General features: G+C 31.3%; 1 protein-coding gene and 1 long non-coding RNA gene across 3 annotated transcripts in view; one reads left to right on the forward strand and one right to left on the reverse strand.

Moving 5' to 3' along the window:
• Positions 1–222: 222 nt before the first annotated feature.
• On the reverse strand, positions 223–4,783 carry LOC142319281 (uncharacterized). Its single transcript, XM_075356385.1, has 2 exons — positions 4,602–4,783; positions 223–1,293 (listed from the first exon to the last, which is right to left on the reverse strand). Exons 1-2 carry the CDS (start codon positions 4,653–4,655, stop codon positions 349–351), a joined length of 999 nt encoding a protein of 332 aa, XP_075212500.1. The 5' UTR covers positions 4,656–4,783; the 3' UTR covers positions 223–348.
• A 369-nt stretch (positions 4,784–5,152) lies between these two features.
• Positions 5,153–24,496, forward strand: part of LOC142319282 (uncharacterized) — a 29,737-nt gene continuing 10,393 nt past the window's right edge. For both annotated transcript variants that reach the window (XR_012755162.1, XR_012755163.1), the window contains exon 1: positions 5,153–5,763. This is a non-coding gene — a long non-coding RNA (uncharacterized LOC142319282). The remainder of the gene's footprint in view (positions 5,764–24,496) is intronic.

Here is a 24,496-nt window from a genome sequence, read left to right on the forward strand (position 1 = left end):
TATTTCTAATTATTTTTAGGGTAGTTTTATAAGTGAAATAAGTTTTAATTCTTATAAAATAAAATAAAAAAATAAAAAAATAAATAAAATTAAACAAATTTTCAAATTTAAGTAAGATATATTTATTTATTATCTTTTATTTAAAAGTAGTAAAAAATATAGTTGTAGGATAAGTAATAAAGAAAGGAGGATAAGTTCATTAATAAAAATAGCATGCTCATATTTTATAGTTATTTACATACTTTAATTTTCATTGATCTCAACAATTCACTGTTTTTAACCTGAATACAATATATAGATGTTAAAGCTAATTAATTACTTATATTGCTATTATTATACTATTGTTAATCATGCAGTTTTAACAGCAGTCGTGACTGATCCCTCTGTTGCCAAGGATTTTACTTGAGAAACTGTATTCTCACTGCTAGCCTTTTCTAGATTTGTCTCGACGTTAGAGACTGCTGTTTTTACTCCTTCTTTAATCTCTGTTTCTTTTAGAGAAATAGTACTGCTAGCCTTATCTAAAGTTTCTTCTACCTTAGAGGTTGCTGTCTCTGCTGCATCTTTAACTTCTTTTGTTGCTTGAGCAGCTACATTGTTAGTCTTATCTACAACTTCTTCTACCTTAGAGGTTGCTGTATGTGCTGCATCTTTAACTTCTTTTGTTGCTTGAGCAGCTAAATTGTTAGTGTTATCTACAAGCTCTTCTACCTTAGAGGTTGCTGTTTGTGCTGCATCTTTAACTTCTTTCGTTGCTTGAGCAGCTAAATTGTTTGTCTTATCTACAACTTCCTCTACTTTAGATGTTACTGATTGTGCTGTTTCTTTAACATCCGATTTTACTTGAGAAACAAGATGGGAAGACTTATCTACTGCTGCTTCTAATTTTGAGGTTATTGAATCTTTTGATTCGGATTTTTTTTGAGCCGAAAAATTGGTAGACTTATCGATACCCGATTTTACATTTTCGCCCAGTCCTAAAGCTAATTTACCAGTGGATTGAAATGTAGATCCCAAGCCAAACAAACTGTCACCCAATATTGTGCTAGGTACCTGAACACTATTTTTTCCAAGATCAGTAGCCGTTTTGATTCCTTTATCAGCTTCACCTAAAATATTATTGGTACTTGTGGTTAGTATTCCTGCCAAGCCTTGAATCGCGGCTCCTTCTACGTTTAGTTTTTTATTAACTCCTTCAGAAACAGTTCCAACCAGTTTTTTACTTGTATCAGTAACGGATTTGTTAATTTCTGTAACTGCTTCAGTTGTGAGTGAGGGTGCCGAAAAAGAAAACTATAAAAGAAAATGTTTAAATTATCGTATATTGTAAAATCGTTTAAATTTGCAATAAAATATAATAAATAAATAAATATATATACATATATAATTATAAAAACATAAGTAAATAAAAATTTAAAGAATTTTCTGCAGTTATACAATTTAAGAATTTTAAATATGCATTCATAAGTTTTAATACATCAGTATATTTAAAAAAAATAAATCGTACTAATTTTTACATTGTGTATACTGGTATACAATAATTTTAACTGTTTTTATATAATTCACATTAATGTACCAGTGTTGCGCTTGTTTATGAGTGGAATTAATTTCTGCATTCACATAATTTTAAAGTTTTTTTACTTACTATTACAGTAAAAAATTTAAGAAAGAAAATTTTATTTAATTTTTAAAATAATTTATGTCACCGTAGCCTAAGCTTACTAAACAATTAAATTCATTTCTATGTAGCACATACATGCCTATTAAATCCTCTTTATATTATATTTATCCTGCGATTAGTGATATATGATATAAGTCTTAGTGAAATTTGATTTTTAAACCTCTCAGTGTAAGTTTTAAGATATGTTTCATTTTAGTGATGATGGTTTGAATATTTCTACACGTAAAAATACACATAGTGTGTAATTTCTATACATAGAAAAAAATAAGTTTGTCATCCTGTTGCTCTTTTAATTTCTGGAGAAAATATTAAGAATGATTAAAATTAAATTGTATTTAAAATTTTAGTCATCATTAATACATTTCAATTATATATAACTGAATAACAAGCATAACAGCTTGTTATTCAAACGATCTATATAACAAAAAAAGATGTGCTAAATCATTATTGAAATAAGAAAACGATCAAAATCTTTTAAAATATTTTCATTTAATATCTGACACTAGATCGGCATTTCGACTGTTAATCAACCATCATCAGTAGATAGTAAATAAATATAGAAGAAATAGTATTTATTACTATTTCTTAATAAATACTTAAGTAATAAATACTTCTATGGCAGAGTAGGAGCAATTCATTCAGAAGGTTCTGGATATGAACCCGATCAGGCATAACGTTTTTCTACCCTACATAATTTCCATTTTATATTCTCGAGAACCAGTTCTATATTTAGTTAGTGAATTAATTAACAAAAAATAAACAAAATGAATAAAAAAATAAACAATAGTTAAATAAAATACCTGTTTCATAATATTTTGAAAGTATTGATTGTAAATTAATATTTATTATTATTATTTCATATTTTTTTCCTAATTTTTTAATTTACTTGTTTAATTATTTAAAAAAAAAATCAGACCATTGTGTCTCATATGAAACAATTTTTTTTCTTTTCCAATTTAAATCTGTATCATGTTGACATCATTCAAGATCAAAGCTGGATGGATTAGAAGAACAGAACGGTGCGCAAATTGTTTATTAATTAAATATCCAAATAGAAAAAATTTAAATGGTATATACTTTTTTAAAAGTTTAAGATTAAAAATGAAAACGGATATTTTGATCATTCATGTGTCTAATTAACGCCATTGTAAAAATATTTTTCGGTAAATGCACCAGAATAAAACATTTTTCAAAAAAAAATATTTCAAGAATTTTCCTCATGATTTAATAATGTATTGTTTGCTAGTATTTGAAATTTAGTTGCATTGAATTTTATGAGAGGCTTGTTTTACAAAACATCACTTGCATAAATGAATAAAAATTATATAATTCTTAAAAGTGATATTAAATGTTAATCATATATCATCAAAGAAAATAAATAATTTGCTATTAGCAGTAAAATTCAGTAACAGCTTGTTAGCTTGTAACATGAAATCATATCGATACATTATAATTAAAAATGTAAATAATAAAATTATTATAAGAGTGAACATTTAATTTAAACATAAAATTATTATTTTTAAGTAATTTGAGTGATAAAGCAATTCTATTTTAATTTTAAAAAATGGATATATTTATTAGTAAATTGTTTCTGTTAAATGTTTTTAGTTAACTCAAAAAGTTTTCTTTGTCAAAGAAAGATTAATGTTAGGTAGGATATACATGCTATTTTTTATAACTTTATACTTAGATGTAACTTTAAATTTTTTGACTAAGATTTTGAAATCAACGGTACATTTGGAAATAATCTTTCATATTAAAAACAAAAAAAAAAATAATAATACATATATCAATTTATATTATATTATCATATCCTTTACTTTTTTTTTATAAAATATTTAAGTTTCTGTAGCTGAATCAATTATTATATTAACATTTGAAATTCTAATTCCATTTGGATCAATCCTTTCAATCCGTACAGTAAAATTACTTTCTGTAATAATAATAAAGATATAACTGAAGAATTTATTCGGTTGTCTTTGATTAATTTTTTTTTACAAAATATTAATTTTAACCATGATATGAATAAAAAATATTTGCATTGTGTCATATTATTGTACCAAATGAGAAGAGGATGTTTAATATAAACAATTAAGTAACTGAATAGCATGAAAAATTTCATTTTGATTTATTTCAAAATGAAGTACTATAAATTTAGTTTCAGTTAAAAAATTTATTGTGAATACTAATAAAATTAAAAAAAAATATTTTTTTGCATTATTATATTCTGTAAAGATTTAAAAATAATGAGATTTATTTATCCAAGTTTTATTAGAAACTATACATATAACAGCAACAGAAAAATTAACTTTAATAATGTTATGTTTATTCAAGAAATAGAAAAATTTCCTTCCACACATAAAACTCAAACTTAATCTCGAAACCAATTATTAAAATAATTAAAATTTATTTGACACACAAGTAGAATATGTAAATGGTTTACAACCAATCTTATAATGTTAATTCAATTTTTTAAACAACGTATTCAGTTTACTTTTTGGAAATTAGAAACATAATCACGTTCTGTTTGAAAATGTCAGACTGTAATATGTTTACATTATATAAATTACATTATAATATCAGTAATACGGTCCACTCTTTATCTATACATATATATAAGCGTTTTATTAATTTTTTTAACAGAAAATAATTAAACTTATTTACATGGCAATTATGCAATTTTGATCTACGCCTGCTGTTTGGTTTACAATAAACCACAAAGTATAACATATTTATGGTTATACTATGTATTTATGGAAAAAACGGTGTTTTGGGCTCTACCATGTCCATTTTTTTTTTAAATAAAATTATTTTTATTGAGGATTTTGTATTACAATATTATTATTATTCAGAATTTTTTATTTTATGTTTTATTCACTCATTAGTATTTACTGCATATAGTATAAAGAAATAGAAATACCTGTAATGCACATGAAATTACGCATGTGAAAAAGATTACTTTAACGAAAGCCATTGCACTATTCTCACTTTGCTTTATCACTTAAGCTCCAGTTTTAAAAGTGACAGAAGTTAAATTTAACATTTTAATTTATATGTTTGTTCACTCGAATTTGTTATCATAAGAGATTTTAATTCATTAATCGTAGTATTACACAGTTAACACGTCATGATTTCTTTTGTTAGATCAGTGAACAAAGCAACCATACTTTACCATAAAGACGCAGTCAGTTATTAAGAAGTGCTGTATTGTAATTATTGATAAAATTTTACTATTTGCTAAGTAAACAATACTAGTAATAATTACAAAAATCTAAAGATACTTTACAACTGTTTAGAAAAGAACTAAACTTACCTTAATGTGGTTATAATTTTAATTCTTTTGAATTCAGTACTGTTATGAATACTTAAAGTAAGCAAATATACATTTTTAATTTGGAATAAAACAAATAATTAACAATACGTAATATCAGGTGCGGTTATTTACATAAAAGACAGGTGAATGGTTCTTACGTTTGTCAGTTAATGTAGTACGTGTGTGTGTGTGTGTGTGTTCTCATGTTTACGTGTAATGCTGCAGCCTGGTAGACGTACGGGATTTTTATACGCATAGAAGTAATATAAAATGATTGTGTATCTGTAGTCTACACTAAACCTATAACAACGTAAATTTAGTCCCATACCGTTGTTTTTGAATTCATTTTTGTAAATCTTAATAAGTTTTACATACAGGTGATATTAAAATATGGAAACGACCCTTCATATTTCAAAACTGAGAAGTAATAGGAGATAGAAACAAGTGCGAATACAAAATTACTATATTACAAAAAGCTACAAAATTACTACGGTGTGTTTAAAAGTTTTTCTGCCGTCTTGGATCCGCCACATTGAATCAAACTTTTTATTTCTTTAATTAGGATGGTGGAAATAAAACACATGATCTTAATGTAAAAATTTATGAAGAAAACCGTATGTCGATAATTGCCTTCGTTTTCGAGATATAAGGAATCAAATTAGCAAAACCGAAAAGATTTCGGTGTTAGGTAAAACGCTTCGTAGTAACTATTCTATTTCATATTATCTTCAAAATTTCATCCATCAGCAAATGTTAAACCGTTAATGTTGTAAGTATAGGCCAAAACACTTAGAATTTATTTTATTTGTATTTACAACGAATGCTAATTACAACAGTTTTAATATCATAGTTTTATTATCATATTTTCATGATTTGAATAATATTTTATTCTATTATAATAGTTTAAATATTAATTATTAAAGTATTATAATTTATTACATGATAACATTAATAAAATTATTTCAGTTGAGATCGTGTCCAACTATCGGGAGAAAACGAAAACTGGTTTATTAATCTAAAGTGATTTTCTTCAAGAATTTTTGCCATAACTTTATTATTTATGAACGGATTTGAATATTAAGATGTCATAAAATGTTTAACATATCTTATAAAACATAACATTTAAACAATCTAGCGGTTGCGAAGATATTAACAATTAAAAAATAATTACACGGCCGCCATCTTGAAACGGACGTGGAAATCAGGATCATTATTTTTATACAAGTAACATTATAGATAGCCTAGCTGTATATGAGATTTCAGTTCGATAAGATTAACCGTTGCTGAGAAATACGAGTAGATTTTTATATTAAAAATACAAACTGACGGATAGCCGGGAAATTAAGCGTTTCCGGATACAATTTGATGTAAAGTCTTTTCTTTTTTCGATGTGGCGGACCATCCCCTGAATTCTTGAAACAAATTTTATAAACACTCTATGTGTGTGTATATATATATAATTATAGAGTAGCCAGCTGATTTTGAATTGGTATTTAATATTGGCTACAATCATAATTTTTCTATTATTAATAATAAAGAAAAATTACTTAAATAACATTTTTGAAGTTGTATTTTTCCAGTTTTTTCAGTACGGATATGAAAGGATCCAATTATTTAATGATGAAAACATATCTTACAAATTGATGTTCAAAGGGTGTATAACAACAAGCTTGCTTAAGGCCAGATAAACTGGAAGTAATGAGCGGAAAAAATTTGAAGTCTCCAGAATCAGATTTTTACTTACGTTTAGTCAGTAATTTTTTTGTCGGCTTTTATATTTGAATAACACTGTGAAAGTCCTGGAAACACTGGAAGCAGTGTTGGAAAGTTCTGGAAACATTGTGAAAGATTTTTTTGAACGAGCATATTTCACCAAGAAGCAATCGGGTAATTTATTAAAATTAGTATATTCAATACTAGGAAAATAAAAATTAATACATTCCTGAGAACGGAGGAAGCATTTAAATCTTTTGAAAATTATGTCAAACTTATTTACGTACTTGTAAAACAGTTTTTATCTTAAAATAATAATAATTTTGTTTATATAAAAATAAAAAAAATAAAATCATTATTGAAACTAATCTGAAAAGAACATTTTGCAACGTTTTGCAATAGATGAACAAATGTTTTATTTTTTACAAAATCTTTCTTTAAAGGTTCCGTGGTCAGTTGTGTATCTACGTATTTGAATATTAAACCACATAGTTATGTTCTTACAAGCGATGAAAAGTATAAAAGAATCTTATTATTTTGTTTTCACAGAAAAAATCTTGATTATTATATAAACTTTTCTTTGTTACAATATAAAATGTTGCAGTTAATAAATGTAAAAAAAGTAATCATTTTATTCATCATAGGTTTATTTATTATACAATTTTATTTCAGTATAATGAAAAGAAATAAAAATACACGTGTAACGGCGTATTTATTTGGAGATTATAATCTGAACTGCATTTTTTTTATGAATAAAAACGATAGCCATATGTGATCGCAGTAGTTTTTTGTGACCATCATCTGAAAAGCTCTAGATTAATATTTACCAGGTTTTGTTGATTGTATATAGATCAATATTTTTTTTTATTTACTCAACTTTACAAGGAAAAACTATAATAGAAAAAAATAATTATGGCAAGGAGGATAAAATAGGTGGCTGGAAGATTGCGTTATTTTCCTTCGTCCTCAGTTAGCCACATCTTACACCGCATGTTATTTCTCCTCTCATATGTATTAAAAATATTTCTTAATAGGATTTGCAATTTTACTTCAACATTTACGTTCAAAAATGTATTCCGCTCATAAAATTTAATATACCGTCAACAAAAAGTTCATTGATTCTACATCGTTACATTAAAAATCTACTTTTTAATCTCTTTGCCTTGAAATTTTATTTTCCATTCGTTCTATATGTTATCATTTTTAACGCCTTTGGGCGAATTGTAATTTAGTCGTATCGTATGTGCTTTCAAGCAAAACTGATTGATATTTTCTTTCGCGATTACGAACACCAAACCAGTGTAAATTGACAGCGTCCGAAACAGTAAATTCTGTTTAGGCAATTAAATTTTCTATCCGGTTTACACTTTGATACTCAGATAAAAATTGAAGCGTACATTTTTTGAATGAAGTTTTATATTAAAATGTTCATAACTTTTATATCTATTAAATTCATTATAGTTATTCATTATAGCGCTATCCCATCATATATATATATATATATATATATATATATATATATATATATATATCCCATATTATCTTTTCTATTTTTTTAATATGCTTCCAAATTTCATAATCTAATAAAGATTATAGACGTATAAAGTAATTATGTATTTTAATAATAAATTATAAGTATGATTATAAAGTCTAGAGACGTTATTCTTACTATAAATATGAAAATAAAAACATACAAAGTACAAAATAAATAAATTATAATTTTATTTTTTGACTGTTTGGCTATACGTTCTTATATTACTGTTCGTTCAGTTCGATTATTGTACCCCAGTATTATATTCTGTAATTATACCCAGATAAGAATATCTCTAGCTAGATACAAGAAATAGAAAATATCAGTTTAAATGCCGACGGTGCAATGATGGTAGGATGGTTGTTAAGAAGAAGAGACGTTGTTGCTGCTGCACAAATTAAATTCTTAAAAAATTGCATTCAGTAAGAAGAATGAAATATCTTCGACCTATGGTTTACCTAGACGGAATACTGAGTCAAAATTACTCCATAAATTATGTATGTGGCGAAATAGTACAACTAGCAATGGTTTTAGAGTTCCGGTCGGAAAATGGATTGCGATTAGTTAACTACAATACCGGATCAAATCGAATCAGAATGCAAAGTAAATCTCTCATACGCAAAGGATATTACCATCAGAATATGAACAATGAAGTACGTATAGAGCAGTTTATAAATCTGGTATACAGTTTGAAAGAAGGCTGTATAATTATTATATATGTCAGTTACCATTCTTGTTTTTAGGGAAGTTTCAGATGAGAAATATATATATAAAAAATAATCAGTAGCCTTGTTAAATTAATATAAAATAGAATATGATCCTTGTTACACAATCCCAGAGATGGTGAGGAAAATCGATTAGTACTGGTGGAATTATTGAACTTGCGATTAGTATGAGATCACAGCACAAATGGGACAGCTTAGCAGGTAGCAAGAGTACTTCCCTATTATTGGAAATATAATAGATAAAACTAATCTTTTTCCCAAATAAAGAGAGAGTGAGAGAGAGAGATTGAATGAGAGAGCGCGGAAAATAATACTTTTAAACAGAAGTTTATCAGGAAATTATTGGAGAACGCTTTAAAACGACTGATGATAATCTACAGGAAAAATAAGTCAAAAAGTTTGAAAAATTAGTAGATTTTATCAGAAAAGTTTAAAAGATGAAATTACAGCAATTTTATATATTTCTGGGGCGATGGAATCGGATCGAGTTCTGGTTCGGATAAGATGTAAAGTAGTACGTAATATTAGTCAGTGTAGATTTTAAAAATACGCTGAAATTAATTTCTTTTCATATATGTCTTTTATATAATCTTTTATATATTTTCTTTATATATATTTTATATATATATATATATATATATATATATATATATATATATATATATATAAAAGACAAAAGGTTTTGTCTTTATTGTAAATATAAACGGCTGAGGTAACTTTTATTTTAAGCACATGAGCCTAATTTTTATTCTAATCATTTGATATGCTTTATTTATTTATTTTTTTTTTTGTAATAAAATCTAATTATTGATTGTTTAAAATATTTATTGACTTTACACGTACTAATTTATTTGTTTGTTCTTTCGGTAGAATAAAAGAATTATTAATAAAATATAATTACAAAAAGTATTATTTTTTATATGCTGCTAACAAGCTTTTTTTATTTTTACATCTGTAATTTTTTTTTTGACTGATGAATTAATTCACAATAGAAGGTTACAAAGAAGCTTGTACTGTTGTAGTGTGCAAATGGAAATTTTCAACGAAAAAATGCCATGTCAGAATGGGATACAAACCCGAGATTTCTCGGTGGAAGGCCGAGACGCTCCCACGGAGATCGGTGAATATATTGACATAAGTTAAAAAAATAAAATCGAGAATAAACATCTACTGTAAAATATGTATTCAAAATCAGTAGTAAGTAAATTTTAAAATGACCGCGAATTGTCACGTGTTTGTGACAGCAACACGTCAGAGATATTGAGAGTTAGGACAGGAAAGAATTTCTTATAAATATAATTTATTACTTTTAAATAAATTAAACAAAGTAGCAAACCAAATTAGACGGAACATTAATTTAATAATTAAATTATAAATATCAAATTACAATTATGATTCGCTGTACACTTTATAATAACTAACCGAAACTAACATTGAGTTAACAATAAATGAAAAATCTACAACTCATGCAATTTATTTTATGGAAGTATTACTCACTTTTACTATTTATAAACGAACTACCCTGAACTTCATGAATGAATAAAATTACTGTCACTTCCACTCCTGTTCACAAATAACTCACCGAACAACGTTTTATTTTCAACCACTAACCAAAATTGAATATTCACTCTTAACTCGTTTGATAACAAACACTTATTGTGGTCGTTTTTATCTCACAATGCACCGAACTCCAACTTGAAGAAACTGTCACTCCAGAACGGAGTGCAAGGATAACTGGAGATTTATGTATCCTCTTTCTAGTCGGAGAACCTGGACCACACTCCTTTGCTGCTGAGTCTTTCTTATTGTTGGGCGGGTATTTGTTAATTTTTGTTATGTATTAGTTTTGTTTATGGACGGAATTGAGGATTGCGTTCCAATACTTAGAGATCACTTTGAAACTTTACTTGGGCTGACCTCGGGAGACTAGCTATGTATTTGCGTCTTTTTCCCGGGACGAATTCCCTTCAGTCTATTTATTGAAGGCCTGTCGCTTCTAGCGCCTTTTGGCCTAGTAGGAATGCGCCTGATGGAACCTTAGTTGTTAGAGGATGCTATGCACTCCCCTCGTCGGTGGGAGTCGTATATGCTGATGATGGCCTAAATTTTAAGTTATAAGAAAGGCGGATGGTTAGTGAATTAAACTTTTTTCCTTTCTTTTCTTGCTTGAACGGGAATTACCGTTCAGGTATTACTTCAGAGGATGAATGACGATGATATGTATGAATGTAAATGAAGTGTAGTCTTGTATAGTCTCAGTTCGACCATTCCTGAGATGTATGGTTAATTGAAACCCAACTATCAAAGAACACCAGTATCCACAATCTAGTATTCAAATCCGTATAAATGCGACTGCCTTTACTAGGACTTGAACGCTGTTACTCTTGACTTCCAAATCACCTGATTTGTGAAGACGCGTTCACCCAACCCGGTGGGTTAACGTGAATTAAGGTTTGATTCACGAAATCCTAACTTTCCTACCCCCTGACCCCCAAAAAGTATTTTTTTGATTACTTTTTTGGATACATACATTTTACTTACCCCCAACCCCACTAATTTTTTTTGGGGGGCTCCTGCCCGTGTGGGGTGTCCTTGGATACGGAACGACCCCCTGAGGCCAGTGCCACGATATGCGTCGACGTGGGTCCCTGCCTTCAGAAGATACTCGCAACGGGCCGGATAATCGAAATCGACCATTTCAAGAAAGGAACATCCAGTAACAGAGACTAAAGGGGTGGAAACTAGTACTATCGGGTCTGTTAGTGTACAGGAGAAGTAAAACTAGAAACCTGCTGATGCTAGAGGGACAAAACGAGTGAGGGCTGGCTCGTAAGAAGAGGAAGAGGCCCCTCTTACACTCAAGGAGGTGACTTATAAGCTGGGGCACGCCCTAATCCAGCTACGCCAGAATTTGGGAAAGTCCAGTACCACGGCGATCAAAGCCCATGAGCGAGAATTAACAGAAATATACAAGGAACTGCAACGGATTAATGAAGAGACATTGGAAATAACTGAACAGGGGACACAGACTGATAGGCAATACAGAGACGAGATGTCCGACATATTAGATGTAGACTTGACGGATGAGCAATTACTGGACAGGCTACCGACAAGATGGTCCACCTGGGTCATGAATAGATTGACCCAGGTTAATGCTCTTAAGATGGGTGACGACAGCTGTTACTTTGTTGACCTGGCTAACCAAAGGCCAAACAGTCAATACTTTGGAACAAGTCCTGGTGCATTGGTGCTGCAAGACTCTACTATCATGGAAGACAATAAAATAACAACAAGAGGAACTAAATATACAGTACTGTATAATTCAGAAAATGGAGAAAGGATGATGGCATCCCATGCAATCAAAGCGCTGAGGAGGGTTGTGGATAAGTCTGAATCCTCAGTGTTCGTCATTCCCCCGGGGACGGCGGGTACGATAATCAAGAAAGTCGTAATTTACCTGATGCGCAAAGGCAAAACACTACCTAGAATGGTCTTGCCCAATTTGGGAGACCAAGCTCGCGCTAGATCTAGATCGGCGTCGGCGAGGAGGGGCACCCCGCCGGTGACCGATAGAAAAACAGTTGTAGTTAAAGCGCCCGGCAAATCATATGCTGATTTATTAAAGACCGTGAAGGACAAGGTCAGTGTGGACGAGGCCGGAGAAGTACTTTCAATAAGAAAGGGGAGGAATCAAGAACTAGAAGTCAGGATTAAGGGCACCCAGAAGGCGGGGGAATTTACTTCAATGCTGAGAGACCGTGTATCGGACCTGCAAGTGGATGTCAGAACCAGAGGGGATCGTAGGAGGGTGGTCCATATTAAAGATCTAGTATGCGATACAACCGAGCAAAAAGTGTAGGAGGTAGTTGAGAGAGTACTGAGAGCAGACGAAAGCTTTCAGGTGACTTCGCTCCGAGGCGCATACGGCGACACCAGGAACGCGACAGTAATCACTACCTATAGAGGCGCAACCAAATTGGAGGCTTCGAGACTAAGGGTCGGCTGAGTCAACTGTAGGACATACATCCGGACAGAAAATGAAAAATGTTATAGATGCTGGAGAACGGGCCATGGTAGCAGGCTCTGTAAAGGACCCGATTGAACAAACTTATGTAATATTTGCGGTGAACCAGGTCACATAATAACGGATTGTCGCGAGGCCTCAAAGTGCCTCGACTGCAGAATCTGGCTCACAAAACGGGCAGTGCTGTTTGTACTAAGTCACATGATTAGAATGTTATTAATAAACAACCACAGGAGTATCTTATCGAATGACTTACTAGAAGAAATTGCCACTAGAGGCAATTATGACTTCCTAGTGACTACTGAGCCGCACGTTTATTCAGCAGCCAGATCACAATGGGTCTCTGATACGAATGGAGATGTGGCCATTAGAAGGGTAGCAGGAAACAGGGAATATGGCCTTTACCGTAGAGTGGAGGGTTTGGTAGCAGTTGAACTAAACGAAATAGTTATAATTGGCGTTTATATAAGCCCAAACATTCCATTGGGATCGTTCTAAGACAAGATATTCCAGCTTCAACGCATTGGCATGCAGTCTCACAAAAGAGTACTTATTCTCGGGGATTTCAATTGTAGAACAACGGCGGCAGGTGCAATCTCCTCCAACGCCTGGGGAGAGATTCTTGGAATTTCTAGCAATCACCGGCGCAGTATGCATTAATGATGGTATGCCCACATTCAAAGAGAATGTGGGCACGAATCGATCTTAGATTTGTCTATAATAGATCGAAGAATGGACCCAGATCTGACTGCATTTATCGTACTGAGCGAAGAGACCGGCAGTGACCACCTGGCGGTCTCAGTTGTAATCAGTGATCATCACACAGGGAGACACGGCAGAACATCACCCCCAGACTAACAAATAGGCAGATTCAACTGGTGGTTAGGAGATCTGCAAGCATAATTGTAGAACAGGCGCAGATTAATCCAGACATGTTTCAGGAGATAATAGTCGAAGAAATCGCCAGAGTTCCACACAGAACTGACAAGTACCACCCGGTATACTGGTGGAGTCGCGAAATAGAGGACCAGAGGAATCTCATGCAGAGATGTAGAAGAAAGGCGCAGAGAATGCGTGCTCGTGCGGGTACGGTGGAAGAGAGTAATTTGGCCATCGAGGAATACAGAGCGGCAAGGAAAAACTGAACTTTCTAATAAAACAGACTAAAAAAGGGAAATGGCTGGAACTATCTCGCGAACTGGATGCCGACCCATGGGGTCGCGCATTCCAGATAGTGACAAAACGCCTTGGCAGACACATGCCTATGTTAAACAAGGACACCGTGGCTCAGCAAATTAGCATACTCTACTCAAGGGAAGAAACGGAAAATCGTGAAGAAATCACATGTGTTCGAGGTAGATTTACACAGCAAGCGGTGATTAATGCGGTTAAAAAACTAAATAATAAGAAAAGCCCGAGGCCGGATGGGATCCCAGCGGCAATCATCAAGGGCCTCGCTGAAGTGATTCTGTGGGAATTAGTCGATGTCGCTAGCTATGGACTGCAGAATTGTGTCTTCTTTAGCTGTTGGAAAGCAGCCAGAACAGTCTTCTAGCCCAAACCAGGTGCTACTGCGGGACAAGGTGAATACCGCCCTATCAGCTTGATCAATAACATGGGAAAAGTGGTGGAGAGGTTAATTGCGTGTAGACTGCAAGAAGAATTAGAACAGAAGAAGAATCTATATGTAGATCAATACGGTTTTCGTAAAGGATACTCAACGATAAACGCAATTAATAGGGTGACAAATTGGGCGGCAGGAGTTCGGGAGGGCACCTAGCGGACAAGAAGACTATCTTTAATGATACTATTAGATATAAAAAATGCCTTCGGCTCAGTCCCTTGGCCTGCGATTATAAATGCGTTAAAAAGAATGAACATCAGTATATATTTAATCAACCAAATTAATCACTACCTGCATGAAAGATATACGGAAATCTGAACGATTGAAGGAACTGTTACATTTCAGATATTTAGAAGGTGTTCCGCAGGGGTCAGTGTTAGGACCCCTGCTCTAGAATGTTTTTTATGACCAGATCTTTAGACTGCGTTACCCCGAAGGGGTAACTATCGTAAGTTATGGGGATGATGTGGCAATTTTGGTCGAGGATCGAGAAGTAGAGAATTTGGAGGTCAAAGCTAATCAGTCTCTCGGAATAATCGACGAATGGCTAGAAAGCAACAAGTTACAGGTGTCCCCTGCCAAGTCGAGATGTATTCTTTTCTCCAGTAGAAGAAGAGTCCGGGGAATCAACATCGCAATACGAGGGGAGCATATCTTAGAGGTGAGTTGCACCAAATACCTTGGTGTAATGCTCGGTAAGAGTCTTAAATTTGGAAGGCACATAAAGATGATATGCAAATGGGTAGCCCCCACTATAAGGGCGTTAAGGGGATTGTTCAATAACCATAGCATACCTAGAGCTTCTGTCAGGAGACTGATCACATCAGCCATGATATCGTCAGCGTTATATGCAGCCCCGGTATGGGGTGAAACAATGAGCATACAAAGAAATAAACAGAGATTAAGAAGTGTACACCGGGTTGCGTTATTGGGGGTTGTGGCGGAGTACCGCACCCTATCTTATGATGCGCTGTGTGTCTTGGCTGGGGTACCACCAATCGAATTACAAATAAGAAATCGAAGGCTGAGAGCAACGGGTATGTCAAAAACTGAAGCGGAAGTAGAGACTAGGAATAACTGGCAGACCGAATGGTCTGTCTCATTGGTTGGGGTATGGACAAGACGATTGATCCCTGATCTGGAGGTCTGGCTGGAAAGAAAACACGGCAATCTAGATTATTATATGACACAACTAATGTCTGGGCATGGCTCATTTGGCTATTACTTGCATAGATTTGGCAAAAGGTTATCGCCTATATGTATCTACTGTAACGAAGTAGACGATGTTGAACAAACAATCTTCGATTGTCGCAAATGGGTCCAGTACAGAAATGAAATGGCAGCAAACAACTTAACAGCTGAAAATCTGGTCGGGTGGTTATTGGTCAATGAAGCAAACTGGGACTGGTTTTCGAATTTCGCAAGAAATATCCTCAGGATAAAAGAAGAAGACTCAAGACGCCAGGGGTTATAGGGGCCCAATTGTAGGGAAGGGAGGACCAGCCCTGCCCCGGAGGGCCTGTATGCTCAGGTATGCGGGTTCCTTGATGGGGTGGGGACTCCTGGGGTAGGCTGTACGGGTAAATGTAAAGACCGAGTCCCGGCCGGCGGTGTTGGTCCCGGGGACGCTTCGGTGCTTTCTGGGGTTGGCACCGTCGGTTTGGGGCAGGGCATAAAGACCGAGACCCGATTCCCTGAGGGGGGGGGGGACGGAATAGCCGGACCTCGTCTCTTCCATGGGGGATTGGAGGCAGGCGCTAAAAAAAGATCCGGAACTGGGTGGGGCTAACCTGCCGTGCCGGGTGTAAAACCGGTGGGCGGGGGACGCTCCCTTAGAGTCAAATGGACACGTTCCTGGGCCGAGTATACTTAAGTGGATGTCCGGCCCAGGAATGAAGGGGGGAAAAAAAAGGTTTGATTGAATCTTCTTTCACTACTCTGGCTCCGGCAGGTATTATTATCTCCTACTCTGTAATAACAATAATGGACCTTCCTCTTGTCACAAAAGTGACAAATTCAATCTAGCACTAAGGTATTTGGTCAAAAAATATAATGAGTGTTGTTAAAATTTCAGGTCAGGAAATTTGGACAAAATATTGAGGTATTTAAAGTAAAAAAAAATTTGTATCTTCTACCGCTGTTATAAACGTTGAAAATTATTTCCTTCAAGATAAAGTTTCATTTAGTAAAAATAATTAAAAATCGATAGTTGGAAACATAAAAAAATTGAAAAAGTTAAAAAACTTTTACCTTTAAGAGTGGTTCTTCTTTTACCTATTAATTCACCATTAAGGGTAGAAAACTTTTTCCTTCTTTACAACACTTCATTTAGAAAAAAAGAAATAAGGTAAACTCAATTTGATAGTTTGAAACAGTAGAAAATTAGTTTGGTTAATCGTAAAATTGATAAAACTGTGATCAAATCAAAACTTTGAATCATTTTATGAATTATTTTTCAAAAAGTTCTGCTTCCCTTGATGCAGTTTCTTTAAACAGAGTTACAAATTCAATATCTTCTTGCCCGATTTTTCTCTTTTAATTTAATGGAATTGAACCTCTAATCTACAAGATATAATAAAAATTTCATTTCATGAACTCAAAACTGTACACTCATAAAACTAAACCTGCTTTTTGTTTTAGAATCAAAAAGTATAATATTGGAATCTTTGTCCAAAAATAATTCCAGAAATATAAAAATAAACTGGGATGGTAAATTTTTAAGTAATATCAAATGTGTCTATACTTTCAAGTATTGTTCTTATATAATTTTAATTACTTAATCAAATTATTGTTTCCGTGAGTACTTTTTAATCATTAAAATAATATAAACTAATAATCCTGTTCAGAAGTCAAAAGGAAATATCTTTATCCAAAATAGAAATAAAGTTCTCGTAGGAGAACAATAACATATTGTGCTTAGAATATTGTACATTTTGCACAGATATTAGGAAGTGAGATTTGATAGTACAAACAAAACTTGTGTATAATAAAGCTACTACTCAGTTGCCTAAAATTAGAGAAATTTCCTTAACGCTATGAATAACAGTTTTAGACTGAACATCCAGGTGATGTGATGCGCGATACTCTCTGAAGCAACAGTGCAGTAACGTGTAAACGTGTAACCAATTAATCATGTCTCCTTTTATCCTTCACAATACAATTTGCCACTGATAATTGTAGAACTACTGTTTGAGAATTACTTCATTTTTTTTTTGTGTAAATTCAGTTTTAATTCAGGGATTTAGAAACCTTGAAATTCTGAATAATTTATTTCCGTTTATAATTAATGTCATATTCAATTTTTAGTATTATATTCCAATCGTTCCATTTATCAAATTCCTTTTAATACTTATTTATACGTAGTAACTTTCTTCTCTCTTTCTTTTGTGTATTATTTGTCTTCTTTTACTTTTGACAATCATTTTGATACTCAAACATTTAAATGAAATTTTAATAGAATTATGGGGAATAAATTATTATATTGTTATTGCCTTATAATTTTACTTAATTTGTTCAAAGTAAGACACGGTATTTTGTAAAGTTATTTGCAATTAATCATTCTATTTAAACACGAAACCTCTTTGAATTATTTACATTTGTTACAGTTATTTTCTAATCGTTTGAGAATGTATTTGCATTAAATATTTAATTAATTTTTTTTTTTTAATTTTATATGATCAAATAATATAATACTGATAAGTTAATAAAACGCCTTATCCATGTTTATATACCGGTTTCCTTATGTTGGTAACGCGTACCAGATGAATAAATCTATAAAACTAGTCTTTTCTATTATGTACTCTTTATACATGAATGTAGGTTACTGAAATTAAATAGTCCCGTGCTCAAAAGTTTTAACCTAACAAACATTCCAACCAGGATGGATTTTTGTACTGAAGTTGTAATTTTTGTAGAGAATAAATATGTAAAAACTGAGGTCAGAATGTGAAAAAAAGTTAACCAAAAAAGGTCTTTTTGTTGTTATATTTTATTAAAGGAGATTTTAAATTTTTTTTGTGTTAAATCATGTAATTAAGACTAGTATAAAGAATGGGTGAAGTGAAAAACTAAAAAATTAAAATTTTTACGGTTAACTTTTTTCTTAGTGTAATATAACTTCTTCAAACGCTGATTAACAGAAACATTAAAAAAAAAAAAAACATTTTAAGTTAGGTTTACAAACTTGCATGTCATATTTAATAAATGTCCATTTAACAAATTTATATTTAGGATTTTATTCAAATAAAATTATTTGTTATTTTAATATTATTTATTTCAAATAAAATTCTGAAAGCAAATATTTTGTTTGACTCATTTTCTCCGTTTGCTTTTTGATAAATACACTCACAAAAATGTCTTAAAAAAAAATCCTTCGATCATAATGAACTCTATACATTATTTTATTATTTAGTGTCCAGAAAATAAAAAAAATATTTTGTGATTTTTACAAAATCGTATTTTAAATACAATTTTTTAGAGATTATAAATGTTTAAGACAAAAAATCTTAATAACTGCTGGAATTTAAAAAAAAAAATTATTTCAATATTTAGATTTTTACTTCCTTGTACGAAGCAAAAGAAGTATTGTGATTGCGAAAAATTTCGGTTTTTAGATTTCAACGGAAATATCCACTTCGACCATCCCTGAATCCATTTTGACTAGTTTCGGCGCGACGTCTTTACGTACGTACGTATATATCTCGCATAATTCGATTAAAACGATTAGCCGTAGGATGTTGAAGTCTTGGATATAAGACTGTTATAATATCTAGTTGTCCACCCTTCCCTTTTGATTGCAATCGACTGAACCAAAAGTGTCCAAAAAGCTCAAAACCCCAAAAAAATGAATTTTGGGCTTTTTCTTAACTGCAGTAATAAGCCGTCATTGAGAGCTTTTCTACGATATATCATAAGCGATATTTATTTTCATTGGTTCCAGAATTATAGCCAAATGAAATTTTAATTAATGAAATATTTGGATCAACGGAAAGGGACATCGGTTTAGGTCAGACTTCATCCCTTTTTTTTTTAATTTTAAATATATCGATTTATTAATAATTATTAACCTCTGATTGTAAAAAAAAAAAAAAAACATTTACGATAAATAATAATTCAATAATAAAAATTATTAATAAAAAAAAAAAAAAAAAATTATTATAAAGTTATTAATGAAATAAAACAAAAAAATATGAGAAAAAATTTTTTTCTCATAGTTTTCATTACTAACAGTAGAAAAATATAAAAGTAAGGAATGATAGTCGATAAGATTTAAAAATTAAACTAATAGCAAGATTTATTTACTTGAAATCCGTTATGCAATTCATAGGTTAGGATTCTTGAAAATTTCTCACTTTGGTAGTACGGCCCAAAGTGACAGTACTTTTTTTTTACTTAAATATGAAGTACCTTACATACAGAGAGTTCTGACATTGAATATCGAAACCCTTCATACATCTGTTTGATTAACATAGAAAATAAGAAAATAATATTTTTGTAGTTTTTTTATGGCTAACAATGGCTGAACAATGCGTTCCATCTTTCATGATCGTAAACTGGTGAAGTGATGTAGCATCCTGATGGTATGAAGGTACTAATATTTCGCAAAACAATTAATTAAAAGACTAATTTTAACGAACAGTAAATCATGAACTTATTCAATTAAAACAATAAAAACCAAATTTTTATTAATTTATTAATCTTTTATTGCACACAAAATTTAGTGCCGTGAATAAATTTTTTTTTCGTTTTTTAAACATTAAAAAAATTACTATTTAAATACCTTGAAAAGCGAGTTGAAGGAAAGAAATTGATGAACGCAGTTTTTACCTAACGGTTAAAAATGTATTTTTCTGTAATCACCAGTTGAAGCTTTTCACAAAAACTGTAAGTTAAGAAAAGATTCAACAGGTGCTATCCAATGCTTAATCCTTATAACATCTTATAATCAGCAGATTTTTAAAAGATTACGTTATTGTTACTTTGCAAAAGATAGAAGTAATTATTTGGTTCACTTGGATACTCTTTCATCTATAAATATGTTGAAACATCTTTATCAGTTAAATTTAATTCAATAAAATAGTTTAAAAAATAATGAAGATATGCATTACATTAAATAAATCTATTTTTATTTTTTTCATGTTTGGATGTCAGTAAGTATATGCTGCACTTGAATTGATAGAATAAATAAATCATGATTACTTTAGCAAGTTGTATGATGTAAACCAATAGGAAGAGAAATGGCAATATATTAAAAAGAGATATTTGTAACCGAATGTAACTTTTGTACTTAACGTAAGATTTTTTATAAATGATTCTCTTCCTGTTATGAACTATTGATTTATTGTATAGATAAACAGAAGTTTTTTTTTTTATTATTACGACACAGCAATTTTACAATCTGGTCAGTAAGATACTGGAATTGCACGCCGTACCCCACAATTCAAGCCCGTAATTCCAAACAGGCTTCAAAACTGATTTATAAATCAATAATTTACTTCCCACTAAAAGCCGAGATTTATATCCTATCAGCCAGTACATGTTTTTAAACTTGAGATCTAACTGTTTCTGCTTAAATTTGATATGTTTCGCCCATGTAAGTCGTAGTTCGAGATGAAAATCCAAATAATTGCAGTCAAATAAGGGGACTGATAATTATATAAATAAGGAACTAAATTATTCTATAAAATTAATACAGCTTCAAAATGTCTAAAACACTATCAACATTCTATCTTTGAAAATGCATAAATTTGTTTTCAATTCTGCTGTGTTTTAATTATTTTAAACTAATTTTTGTTTAACCGAGAAAATAAATTTTTAATTTTTGTATTTTACCCAGAGAATAAATGTAGAATTTAATGTTTTTGTAGAATAATTTCAATTTTCTGTTTAGTTTTAATGAATCGTAGAAAAACAGACCGATAAAACATGAACAAATTTTCTCTTACAAAAACACAAAATACCGTAAACAAATTAAAGCTTAATGTATAAAAAATTATTCTAAAATTGTTAAATAAATCTTTAATTAACTCACCGGGTTGGTCTAGAAGTAAACTCGTCGTCACAAATCAGCTGATTTCGAGAGTCGAAAGTTATAAGGTTCAAATGCTAATAAGGGCAGTTGATTTTATTCCGATTTGGATACTAGATCGTGAATATCAGTGTTCTTTGGTGGTTGGGTTTCAATAAATCACACGTCTCAGGATTGGTCGGCCAGAGTCTGTTCCAGCGCACACGTTATACACATACGTCATACACATATTGATGAGTCGCTAATGACTTTAATTGTTGATGCGACTATAAATAAAAATATTTTTAAAAAAACTTTTCTTTACTTCAGGAAATTTAATTTAAAAAAAATGCTTTAAAAAATAAACTAATAGTAAAAACTAAAATGAAGAAGATGTGAAAGATATTGTGGTAAAAGAGACGATCTAATCTATTTTTTATTGTGTAATGTCTGAGAACATGAAAGGATGAGTGAATGTTGACAGAACGAATGAATCATGATATAAACGACTAACACGTTTTCTACTGCTTATCATATTCTTAATACACAACCTGTAGTAGGAAAGAGGGTGGTAGTCCAAAGAGATATTTTGTAACAGAACGTGTTTATCAGTAGAATATTAAAAGAGGTGGTCTTACGAACGGCTGAAATTTTTTTATCTGCTGAATAGTGATATAAGCAAACCGCACATGATGTTCCCCTACACCGTTCCAGCCGGAAAGTCAAAACAAATTCCCTAGCCACTTCTCTATGGGGTGGGGGCTAGGTCAACGTAACCAATTACAAGATCAAACGGAAAATAGCAATTCATCAAGAGCAAGACTTTGTTACGTAAGCCGAGTCGTGGACAGTATGAGCTTCCCGTGATGAAGTTGCTATTTTACCATCATCGTCATAAGTTATTTATGAATAGATTTAGTCTTTGTAAAATCCGATCTAATCATGAACTCAATTTTGACTTTAATCTACAGGAATGAGATTAGTTGTATGTCTTATTAGATATAATTTCTGGTACAACGTACAAATTGACAAAATTAAACTTTAATTAAGGTTTTTTTTTTTGCTTATAACGAGGCTATTTTCAATTCCAATTATAAAGAGCTTAAGAACATGTCAATTTCTGATATGCTGCTTGTCCAGAATAACTTTAGTAATTTTTGGTATCTAAAATAATTTTAATAGTTTAGTTTTATTAGAAATCTTAACTAATTTTATTTATTCTTACATTTCTACGTAATAGTTCACGGGTCTAAGCCATTAGATGTGGGAGAGAGAGCAGGTTGTTACAGCAGTAACCCGTATGGAATTAATGGTAATTATTATTTAAAGAACTGCAATTAAAAAAGTTGTCATCAGCGGTAATTTGATATTCTGTTAATCCGACCAAGTTAAGATTGGCTTTTATTGGTATTTTAATCTTTATTCTTACATATATTTTATTTGACTGACAATAATTGTTCAAAATTATTTAATCGTATTTTAAGTTTACCTAAGATTTATTTTCCATAATACAATAGGCAAAAGGAAAAAAGGCAACTGTACATTCCTACTGGCCTCTATGACGCGAGTGATAGCGTCTCGTCCTTTCATCCGGAGGTCCCAGGTTTGAATCTCGGTTACGCATGGAATTTTCACACGCTACAAAAATTTCAATTTCATTTCATGCTCTGGAGCAATACCTGACTGGTCCTAGAGGTTAAAAAATACTGCTTATTTCTAAGACTGAAAAAAAATTCTTACCTTATTTGGATAAATGTTTCAATGATACGGACACGTACGTAGGTCATATTTATCAAAGAGTAGTTGCATAAGAACAGCAAAAAATATATTATTTAAAAAATAAAAAACAAGTAACTAGTTATGCAATTAGTGAAAACTAAGAGTATTACAAAATAACCTAGAATCTAACAGTTTACAATTATTTCTTCTTTTTCAATAAAATTATTAATATGTAAATAATTAGAGAAAAAATGAAATTATAATTTTATTTATATTTATTTCCCTGATAAAATTTTATTATAAATAGAAATATGTTTATCAAGTGAAGCTTAGAATTCTAAAATTCATAAAGAATTAAATTGTTGTTTCAAAAATATTACATTCATATTCCTCTTACTGCTGTTACTTTTATGAGTTTCGTGAATCAGGGTTGATGTATTATTTTGAGCATCGTGTTGGAGGTAGCTAGAACACTAAGATTCAACGAATTTTACACAACCTAAGCTTGTTCTTTCTATCTATTATTTATTCATTTGTGCTGTCCCAGTTACGCCCTTTTTCTTGTATTTTATCTGTGATTGTGAACGTATATATAGTTAATTTTTATTATTAATTTACTAAAAGAAAAAAAGAAGTTAAAGTTTACCAATAGACTGTTTACTTTTAGTTTATCGTGGTCTGTTTTGACGGCTATTTAGTGTTTAGTTTAGTATTTTTCTGACAAAATTATAAAAATATTAACTAACAGTTTGATTATTAGAACAAAGACATCTGCTTATTTAAAATTAAGAATAAATTCTTCAAACTGCATGGAACTTAGTTTTTTGGAAATGTTATATTAGTGATAGTAAATCCGAATAATAAAAAGGATGAAAGATTTTCAATATGGTGTTCATGAGAATGTTAAAAACTGAGTTGACAGTTTTAAAATGAAGTTTCAAGAAAGAATGTAAAGCCTGCTGTAGAGTTTCTCTGCAATCAGGAAGGCGTATTACGTCACCATTATCTTAAGACAGTCAATACCTAAGGTTCAGAATTTGTTTGGTAAGGGAAGACCATCGGGAATATATGAATTACTTAGAAAAACTATAATTGGGATAGAGAAAATATTACTTAAAGATCTTGGATCTAGCAAATATTAAGCAAAGTAATCTAGCAAA

The sequence above is a fragment of the Lycorma delicatula genome, chromosome 2 (genome assembly GCF_047948215.1).
Source record: "Lycorma delicatula isolate Av1 chromosome 2, ASM4794821v1, whole genome shotgun sequence".
NCBI lineage: Eukaryota > Metazoa > Arthropoda > Insecta > Hemiptera > Fulgoridae > Lycorma > Lycorma delicatula.